This window comes from Solanum lycopersicum, chromosome 2, assembly GCF_036512215.1.
Source record: "Solanum lycopersicum chromosome 2, SLM_r2.1".
Classification (NCBI taxonomy): Eukaryota; Viridiplantae; Streptophyta; class Magnoliopsida; order Solanales; family Solanaceae; genus Solanum; species Solanum lycopersicum.
In genome coordinates, this window is record NC_090801.1 from 58,551,884 (window position 1) to 58,562,882 (window position 10,999).

General features: G+C 32.6%; 2 protein-coding genes across 2 annotated transcripts; both read right to left on the reverse strand.

The window, feature by feature from the left end:
• Nucleotides 1-897: 897 nt before the first annotated feature.
• Nucleotides 898-7,917, reverse strand: LOC101250571 (uncharacterized). Its single transcript, XM_010318488.3, has 8 exons — nucleotides 5,143-7,917; nucleotides 4,013-4,050; nucleotides 3,270-3,347; nucleotides 2,886-2,969; nucleotides 2,761-2,795; nucleotides 1,843-1,928; nucleotides 1,345-1,410; nucleotides 898-1,256 (listed from the first exon to the last, which is right to left on the reverse strand). Exons 1-8 carry the CDS (start codon nucleotides 5,207-5,209, stop codon nucleotides 1,222-1,224), a joined length of 489 nt encoding a protein of 162 aa, XP_010316790.1. The 5' UTR covers nucleotides 5,210-7,917; the 3' UTR covers nucleotides 898-1,221.
• Nucleotides 7,918-8,568: 651 nt separating this feature from the next.
• On the reverse strand, nucleotides 8,569-10,121 carry LOC101243853 (phospholipase A1-II 1). Its single transcript, XM_004232895.5, has 2 exons — nucleotides 9,398-10,121; nucleotides 8,569-9,310 (listed from the first exon to the last, which is right to left on the reverse strand). Exons 1-2 carry the CDS (start codon nucleotides 9,983-9,985, stop codon nucleotides 8,690-8,692), a joined length of 1,209 nt encoding a protein of 402 aa, XP_004232943.1. The 5' UTR covers nucleotides 9,986-10,121; the 3' UTR covers nucleotides 8,569-8,689.
• Nucleotides 10,122-10,999: the final 878 nt, after the last annotated feature.

The following is a 10,999-nucleotide window of genomic DNA, read 5'->3' on the forward strand; positions in this document are numbered from 1 at the left end:
CAGGCAACTCATAATTGAGATTGAGAGTATAAAAGTGTCTTAGTTTTCAACTCGTTACGAAAATTAGATTAAGAAAATGACACATGATTAACGAACTTAATGTTCATATTAAGTAAAAAAGAAAAGATATCTGGAACTAGAACCCAAAGAATCACTTTAAATGAGTAATTGTTAAGTCAACTGTTGTACAACAGCTTGGCCACTGATTCAATCTAACAGGAATTCAAGCATAAGAAAGGGCAAAGGGAAGAGATCATATCAACTCTTTTAGCACCAAAACATATCATTTTATTCAAAGGCTCAGGAGATGGATGACACGACTAATATGGAAAGTGCAACAGAGGCAGCGGACTATGATTCGTGATATTGGGATGAACAACCAAAGTTATTCAGGTCAAGAAAGCAAGTTACACAGCAATACAGAGCAGCAATTTGGCCAACAGAAAGGAAAAGCATATGCATAGCTGGAACTTGCATTTAAATTCCTGCAACAATTGAATTTTAGGTGATCAACTCCAGAATAGCCATACACTTTCCCAACTCTGTAGTGGCACCACACACTCCTAACCATAACAGATATTACTACTCATGTTTACTCACAATTTCATCAAAGCACTGTTCACTTCAGATGAAACACGTCTACTAATAAGCTGACCCAAGGTGTGTATGATATAAATAGCCAAAAACATGATAGCAACTTTGAAAAAAGCTGGTGAATAACACAATTTTACGCTAAGATTAAGAGAAATACAAAGTATGGAACCAATACACAGAGAATCAAATCACATATAAATTGTGGTGCAAGTAGAAGTGGAAGGAAAGGAACCTCAGTATCACTGCGGTCTTGTTAACACTCTGCGGCCAATCATACAATGGGAAATAAGGAAGAACCACTTCTTTTCTTAGGAACATTTTCCGTAAATTAAACATTTTTCATACCAAACACCACAGTTTACCTAATACTGTAAAATAGTCATAGCTCAATAATTCAACCAATAAAAAAAAAAAGTATACCCTTCCCATGATTGTTCATGTTAAGGCCAGAAATATTGTGTATATAAGATTTAGAGCTTATAATATAATTCCATGATTTCATCTATAAGATGTCTACTTATAAACTAAGACAATAACATAAATGAACGGTGAAATATAAACTCCATCGTTAGCCAAATATTGGTAGGGATATCTCTTGTACTTGGGAATCAATAGTACCATCATATGTTACTTGCGGGCTTCCGACTTCTTCTGTTCTTTGGCTGCACAGAAAATATGCAAAACATTTAACCCTGGCAAATTAAGGAAGAGAATCTTAGACAACCAGCGTGCAAGTATAGAAGAATGTACCAGCTTTCTCCTCCTCTCGCTTTTTGGCAGCATCTGCTCTTTGTTGTCGTATGAGAGCCAAGCGTTCTGCAAAATTACGAGATAGAATTAGAAGTAGCACTTTTGCGATCTATAACAGAAGAAACACTGGTTCAAGTCCATGGCACATCATTTCAGAGTTCGTTCATATCCAAGTTCTACAAAAGTGGAACAGCACAAAATCAATATATTTTACTTTAATATGTGCCCAACCAGATAACAACTTACCAACTTCAAACTTCACAACTCAAATACAGTCCTTCACATCACCACATATTTACAAATGGTATGATCATATTCAAGTAACAAGACGTTTAAAATTAGACTTGAGAATAAAATTTGATTCTGATGAAAAAACCTCAACCCACCCACCCAACAGCTCAAACAAACTATTAAGTACACAGAACGAACAACAAGACCAGATAATTCTAAGCAAAACAAAGTAAGTCTATTGCTAGAGCCATTGCTCTGTAATATTACCTAAATCTTTCTTAGCTTGATCTGTTTTTCCTTGTTCTTGCAACCTCATATACCTCTCATGAGCTTGTTGTTTCTCTATCTCTTCCCTGTGAACAAGTACCATGTAAATTAATAACGACATAGAAGTTACCGAGGACCAGAAGATATGTCACCAACTATGTTACCGTGTTGCATGTATCAGTAACAGAATTAATACACAAGACTTCAGATATTTCTTCCTTCTTTTAGCTTGACTTGTCAACACTCCAAAGAACACAAAAATACTGTATAATTTCCAAAATATAACAATAACAAAAAGCCTACAATTGTTCCCGCTGTATGTAATACAAGTTCATTGCACCCATTGAGCTAAACACAGACACAAGTAGCTGGGATTTTGGATAGAGCAAAGAGTATTTCCCATGCAAAGAAGCAGCTATCTGCAACAATGGCCTGGGAATATAGTCTTGTCGCAGAAAAATAAGAACTAATCTCGGTTTAAATTCGGGCCTTTAAGGTGTCCGTGAGATTTGGCACATCCTGAACTTCCTAGACATTGACAAACTCTGGCTAAAAGAAATAACTTTGGGAAAGATATTATTCCCTGTATATTCTATTCTCTCTGACAACGGTTGATAACAAGTAAAAGGACCAAACTAGCAGTCATATCTCCAATCATTAAAGTGGTACAGGAAGTTAAAAAAATTGATGATAGAGAAATCCCAAAGATTAGTGACACAAGGTTTGAAACTCAAAAGATGCAGGACAGTGAAAACAATGAGAAAATGAAAAAAAAAATAGGGTAGTTGCTGAAGTCCAAGAACAGAAAAGGGAGGGAGTATTCATGCAAAACATATAGGAGGCATACAAAAGGCTTCTTTATCTGTGACTTCATTGGGATCATATTGTAAAGGAAACACAAAAAAAGCTTCAACTTACCTTTCACGTCTTGAAAGCTCAGTTGTTTTCTCAATCTGCACAGAAAATGCCCACATTCAAAGTTACATCCAAAAACAATTAAATGAAGTATTGAAAAAATGCAAGTTCACTGTGCCCCATCTTACATCAACATTTCTAGCTTTCACGTTCTTTGGCTTCACCAAATTGGGGTTCTCAATCTCAATGATACCCTGGGTACCTTTCCGCCTCTGTTTGGAACAATAAAAGAAGTGAGCATCTGAATATACATTTTCCACAGCCACAAAGCATAGAGGACGCAAATTTCCATATTAAATCAATTCCAACTTTGAAATGAGGATTCAAATAGTCAAACCTCAAATAACTTGAGATGTAAGTATAGTATGTCACAAATTCGTTTACAATAAGTAGTGCACTAGTTTTTTTAGTAAGGGAAATACAGAAAAGATTAAGAAGTAGCAGTTGTCACAAACCACTTACTCTTTCCTAAAGTGTAAAGAAAATGAAGCAATGAATCATAAATAACTGACCTCTCCATCAGAATCTTCTTCAGATTCCTCTTCAGACTCCTCTTCAAATTTCTCATTATCCTCAGCTTCAGCCTCTTCCTGAAGACCTCAAAAATTGATTAGGCAGAGCACACAATAGAAGTTAAGCATGCAGGCAATACTAATTATAAAGGCAATTTTCTTTCATCATATATCAGATAATGCATATTATTCAAATCATCAATCTCAGATTACATGCACAAGAGAAGATTTTTGATGACTGAGATATATTAACATCTATGGACACAAACATAGAAGAAAATAGAATAAACATCCCAGGCAGAGTCACAGCATGCCCTTCGAAGGGTAAGTCAACGAGGATGTTTTAACTATTAACAAGGCAACAAATATGAAAAAACTGTTTACAAGATAATGACACCAGTTTGCACACACAACACAAAGGTGACTGATTAACGCACTCTAGCTCGTCATGAGAACACATTCACATACCACAAATTGTATAATTTTGACAATTCTTCTCATACCACATCAAAAAGTTGATCGCAATGGCTATCATCTCACATGGTTATGTTTCATAAAGAAGTTAAGTTTTGAAGTTCCATGCAGTACAATTTCAAGGAGAACACCATAAATAATGTTGTGAAGCTGACCCATCAGTGCTAACCCCTCTTTACTAAGATGTATGCATAGACTAACTTCTAAAAGTAAGAAAGAGGATATAAATTTATTAGGAGCAAAGAAAAACGAAAGCCAAAGATATTCACCTGCTTAAATGTGCGAGGACGTCGAGAAGTACCAGCAACTGCAAAATAAAAGCAAATATTAAGAATGACTTAGCAGACTATGAGCAGTTCATTGCAAGCATACAAGCCATGCCATGTCAGCTCCAGTATGTCAACTATTTGAATAAATAGGTATTTATAACCAGTGTCTCATTTAAGAAACAGAAGGCGCAATAAATATTAAACAGACTCAAGATAAAGCAGCCAGATCCACAATTACTAGCACACAGTTTTCACATGGAAGAGAACTCGTTACACCAGTACATGCATGGAAAGACAGAGAAATTGCATGAGCGAAGGGAGGGGATATGGGAAGGAGATCTCACCACTAACAGGAACCAAAAGATCATAGGGAATCAGCAATTAGAGTTCCTGCACCATGCATGACCCCCCAGGTTCTTGAAATAATAGTATGATGATTAAGCTATATGTCTAAGTCACTCTTATTTGTGTTGTAGCTAATGCCTAAAGAAAAATCCTTTCTTCATTACTTAAGTGTTTAAGCACATCAATCTGATATTTCAGGATACTGTAGTTATATTGCACTAGGCATAAACTGAAAACTTAGTTTCAACCTATAAAAAGATTCTATACAATGAGAAAAATAACTACTTTTCACCCCTCAAGAACCTTTTTTCTCATTCAAGTTTCTGCTACCAACACAAAGTAAAATCTTTCATGGCACACACACATACACAATGAGCACTGCAACCTAAATAAGGTTTGTGAATATACAACTTCATCCACAATAAACAAAAAACATATCTACAACTACTTCAACTATCCAACTAACCATCAATTATAAGCAAACCTTCACTAAGTAAATTTTCAAACATACTCCACAGTGTCAACATCTTCGAACACAATAATCATTAGATATTCCAACTAATTGTGAAAATCCAGCTAAATTCACCTAAGATAAGAAAATTCTCCTGACAAATCTACCATAAGAAATTTAAACAAATCAATTAAAGCAATAACCTTCAATCACCAATCGACCTTTAACCAAACAAAACAATTCGAATTCCAAGTAATAGATCTCAAAAATTGATATTACAAATAAAAAAAGGAATCAACTTAGCGATTCGTAAAGGCAAGTAAAAGAGACATACGCATCTCCTCAGGAGTGGAGAACTGGCGGCGACCAGTTGGCTTTCCCTTGAACTTTCCTCTTCCCATAGCTTTCGCCTTCTCACTGAATCAATCAAAGTTAACAGAAGGAGGAAAGCCAATTGAAGATGGAAAATCGAAGGGTTTGCTAGTTTTCGGAATTTCTTCTCTGCGCAAGAAAAAAGAAAAGAAAATAGGTATTCTAAAAAGAAGAAAAATAAAGGGGAGGAAAAAAAAAACCCTAGCTTTTTTGGTGAGTGGGGAATATTTAAGGTGCGAATGCTCGTATAATAGAAAGAAGTTGTGAGTGGGAATCGAACATTAAAAGCGTTTTTTAGCGATCACATATTCCCATATGGGTTTGGGCCTTTTAGGTATGAAAAAGGCTTTTAGAATTTTGGGTTGGACCCCTTCTCGAAAATATAGGAAATATGAACGAAATTCCACCTTTAAATTCTCTTATTATTATTATTCCTTATTAGTTTTATAAATTTTCAAAAATTTTAATTTTCACGCATTATTTTAATGTATCAGTGTGGCATTCAAATTAATGTATCTCGCGCATCATATTAGTGTATTATGTATAAAATGTAATGTATCTTACTTTGCGATTAACGTATTTCGCACATGAGATTAATGTATCAGCACTTATATTATTGTATCAGTTTGAGAAATTTTTGTAATTATAAACCTATAAGGAATAAATTGTACTTTTACTTTAAAAGTGTGTGATTTCTGTCCTTTGCCCGAAAATATACGTGTTTTTTAAGGGAATCTAATAAATATTAACAAGAAAAGAGAGCTAAGAGATTCTTTTTTTAGATGAAGCGGTGGAGGTACGTTGTAATGGGGTAAGGTGATTAAACACGATATGATATTGTCGAGGACATGGGGTTGATATCTTTAATTCCTTACAAAATTCAATATAATACTTACAAATTTCATGAGGTTAGTTTTTACGATCACGTAAAAAGGACGATTTTTAGGACATGCTTATGAGATGGTTTTTCACTGTTCTTTTAGTGGTGAACTGGTAATGAATAAATGAAAGAGTAGGAACTAGTGTCTCTGTCGTCCAAAAAGTGGTGAACTAGTATAATAAAGGATATACATATATCATTTACGATAGTTCAAAAATATATTTACTCCTTCCGTCCTATTTTAATGTGGGATCATTTCTTTTTTGGTCAATACCAAAAAGAATGTCACATTTTCTTATATGGTAAGTATTTAAAGGTATAATTTCTCTTTTATCCTTGTTGACCCCACTTAAGTATTCTAATACATTTATAAAAAGAGAAAAATGTGAGTTTACTTTTCTGAAAGGCAATTTGATAAATATTTTAAAATCTTCATTATTATATAAAATGAAACGAAAGATATATTATTTTTCCTTCAAAGTAAAAATCCCTCTTTCTATGCGCGCCACTTAGCTTTACAATGTTGTTATTTTTTCATTGGTTTGCACGATAAATAAAACTGGCCCAGGTCATAGTTAATTGGAAAAAAAAACTTAAAAAAAGTATGACCGCATACTAATTTTAATATTTTTACATAGACTTTACTTTTTTCTCCTTTTTCTTTCCGGTCTAATGTTTATTCTTGAAGGTCTTTGTTTTCGTATAAAAGCAAATTCTTCAAATTTATGACTAATCTTTTCTTCAGTAATCTTACAACGAACAAGAATTTTTCTATTATAAATTCGTACGGAGCAATCAACGAATTCCAGCAAAATAGAAGATTAAAAAAGAATGACCTAGTTTGACTTGGAACGGAGTTTAAGAAAAGAAAGAATATTTTTTAATCTTGTGAATTCTAAATTAAAGTTATGTTAAATGTATCAAAATGTCCTTTAATTTTGTGGTCTTAAACATGTCACGTGGATAGTTAAAGTTAAAGTGTTATCAAAAAAGGGAAGGGATCATTCAATTTAAAACAAACTAAAAAGAAAATAGAAACATTCTTTTTAAAATGGATGAAGTATTATTTAAGTAAATCTAAATTCAACTACACTTTAAAATTACTAGCTACGCCTTATGACCTGACCTCTAACTAAGTTACCATCAAATATTGGAAGGTTTTAATTTAAGACCATCTCTGGTCTAATTTTGGAAGAACGAACCTATAGATTATTCATTTTGATAGATCCTTTTAAATTTGTAAAGAAAAGTCAGCTATAATTTACATGTTTAAACTATCATGACAATCTATTATACAATTCTATTCTTTAAAAGTGATTTTATTTAATGTGATAGCGAGTATAATACACCACATATCGTGAGAGTAGTGTTGCACATAGTAGAATGGTATTAAATTTACTTTTAAGTAGTCAACGTGTATAATAGGTCGTCATAATAATTAAAACGTGTAAGTAACTTTTCAAGACAAATTTAGAAGAAAATCTATGTCTTTTCCTTTTTTTTATTTATACAATATTCAACCTTACTATATTTAATGCATAAATGATCTCAAAGAATTAAACGATGCAATAGTATAAGTTACAATTTAATTTACTTTATGTAATAATGAAACATAAAACTTAGCTAAATTGGGCATATTTTAAGATAAATTTTATATCTTTGACCATTCATTTAATATCTTTAGTAATGATAATCCTAACAAGTAACAACAAATTAAATTGGAATATTTAAAGCTTATAAGGAAATGACTAGAACAATTAGTAGGTATCCATCCCATCACTACTCAATGCTTGTCATCCTCTCATAATTGACTGTATGAAAAGGACACAATGAGTCTAAAAAACTAGATTTTAAAAAAAAGAATATTATCTTTTCGTGCGTATATGTATGTCTAATTAAATTAATACGCTCTTGATTATAACAAGTATAGTGCATGTATAATAGTATGTCTTTATATTACATGGTCTAACTTTAACATATTGGATCTTAATTTATTAATTGTGTCTTAATCTATTTGTAAGATATAATTAAGGTACTATTATAAATACACATAGATAAAATCTTACTGACATTAGTTCATTGAATCCAATATCGCTATAGATTTTGAAGACGTTTAGAAAAATGTTAAGTGTCACTTAAAACATAATTTTAATGTTATTTACAGCTTATTTTTATCATTGGTCGATCGATCAGTGGAACTATATATTCATATTTTATTTTGTAACTAATCACCGTACATGCTTGTCCTTAAGTTTAGATTCGTTTCCGTGAAATAACTCATCGATTAAATCAATTCGCAATTATCACATCGTGCATGTGAAATATATCTAGCATATGAGTAAATAATAAATTTGATTCGAGTTCGTTTTAACGATAGTCATTTATGATGTGCAAGAAGGGTCTGAATTTACTAAAATACAACATTCTTAAAAACATGTACACAAAATTAACAAAACAAGTTTAACTTATATAAGCATTAAGCTGCAGAAAGTACCACTTACAACACACTCACAAAGATTTGTATTTATTGCATATGATGTGTTCGTAATAAGCCATTATTCAAACATTACATGGAATTAAAGAAATAAAATTAGAATAGCAAAGTACATTAAACTCCAAATTAATTAAATTAAACCTCAGCCACAACTATATCATACTCCTCTCGATCATTGAGAACCCACTTTCCATCTTCTTGTTGAACCATTCCTTTGTTCTTCGCAGTCCACCAATTTGCTGGGACAAGATACTCACTTTTCAATGCACCTGAAGATTTGTTAACAAGCGCGATATCACGATCCACCTCTAGTTTGAAACCTGCTAAAAGTCCTATACCTTGAGTTCCAGCAACTCCATGCAGGTAACACTCCAAATTATGCCATGTGAGAATATCTCCTGGGAGATTTAAATAAGGTGATTTTGTTGTGTCGATTATTATTTCCTGCCCAACGTCGAAATAGCCAAGAGGTGGGTATTTTGGAACAATATCCAATACGTTATGAATTCTCATAACATGAAGGTGTTTCAATTTGTTAAATGCGTTTACAAAATTGATATCTCCAACTTTAGGACTTGCAAATACAAAAGCTGTCACTGGAAACTCCTTGCCTTCACTTGTTTTATTGATTTTATTGTAAGCTATGTCAAATGCATTCAGAGTTGCAAGTGATGCACCAAGGCTATGCCCAGTCACAGTTATGCTCACCTCTTCATTCTTATATTCCTCAACCAATCTCTTCACTTCTTCAATAACCTATATATACGTAATTAATATAAAATACCCCTAAATCAAAGTATGTAGTATACGTACGAATTCAAGATTAAAATTATACATATATACCTGATCTCTAGCACTTTTTTTATTAAAATTTGATCGTGCACTTTCTGATGTATAAACGTTGTAGAAGCCATGATGCACCAATGGTTTAAACAAAGGAAGTAAACCCCCATCACCAAACACTTTTGGTCCTGGAATTAGTAAAAACTGAAGGTCATTAACCCACTCCAGTGTCTGAATTGTTCCTCTCCAAGCAATCACAATATCTCTTCTTCCTAATGAAACTTTACCCTCATCAGTAGCCACAGCAATATATCCCATAAAATTTGATTCCTTACTCCATGCTTCCCTCGACAATGATTTCGTAATGAAAGCATCAGGAAGTGGAATAGATGAGGTAGCATAGAAATATTTGGTTACGCGATACTTCGATGGGTCAAGGCCAACGTTAGAAAAAAGGTTTTCCATCGAGTATCTGCTAGCTCCCGCATATTTAGATACTTTATCAGAAATGAAGGTATCGTAAGTCACTTCAGCTAATTCTCCATATTGAATGATGTATTTACGAAGATCAACATCCAATGGGTTTAATAGCCCCTCCCATTTGTTTTTCCCACTAAGTTCCTCCCATTTCTCAGCCATGCTAGACATTTTTTTTTGTTACTCTTAGTTTTTTCTAGGTATGTGAACTACATTAAGCCCATGAATTTATAGGGAAGCAACTTCGTTGATCTCTAAGGTTTTTCCCATTTTCATACATGAAACACGTTTTTAGTCAAGCAATAATTGAAAGCATTAATAAAAGTACTAATTTAATAATGATTTCCAATATTGAATTTCTAAACTACTACCACCATTAACATTTTGCTGTTCGGCACATATGAACATTTTGGCATATTTGAAAAAGGAATTAATTAAATTGCATCTAAGTTTTAACTTACAAAACTTCAAATCGATCTATTTTATCAAGAGTTGTGATGGAATGGTAACCAGAGATTTCGAATTCGCGTCCATCAATGGGTATCCAGACTTAATTGAGCTCCATTATGAGTATTGGATATTAAGTGAAAACCGTGAGTATCGACCCTTGAGGTATTAATTTATTGTTCCTTAATTTATGTTTCTCATTTGTTTTAATACAAAACTTAAAGTAGGTGATAGAACTTTGTGTTATTTTATATTTAAGAAAGCTACTTACTGAATAGTTAGAGATGAAAAATAAGTTCCAAAATACCAACTATTTTACAATAGAGAATAACGAAAATCATATAATATGGGTGGATAATTTTATTACTTCACTAATGTATTGGTAAAATACACCAACCAACTTGCTGGTTGTTTTTGTCGAATACCTAAACTTATTACTTTACAAATTTCATTTCTAACATGGGTGCAGTTTTTTATAACGTTTGATTGAATGATTTCCAATAGACGCGGTCCAATTTATATATATATATATATATATATATATATAGTCGTTAAGGGTGTATTTGATCGGGTTATTTCGGGATTTTTAAGTGTCAAACTAAATTATTTGTGTTGAATTTTTGAATTTGTAAATGAAAACACACCTATAAAACTCGGATTTTTCCACTTCGTTTTTTTTTTTAAAGATTTTTGAGTTTTTTCAGTTTTTTCCGGTAAAGTGTTCATACAAACATATAA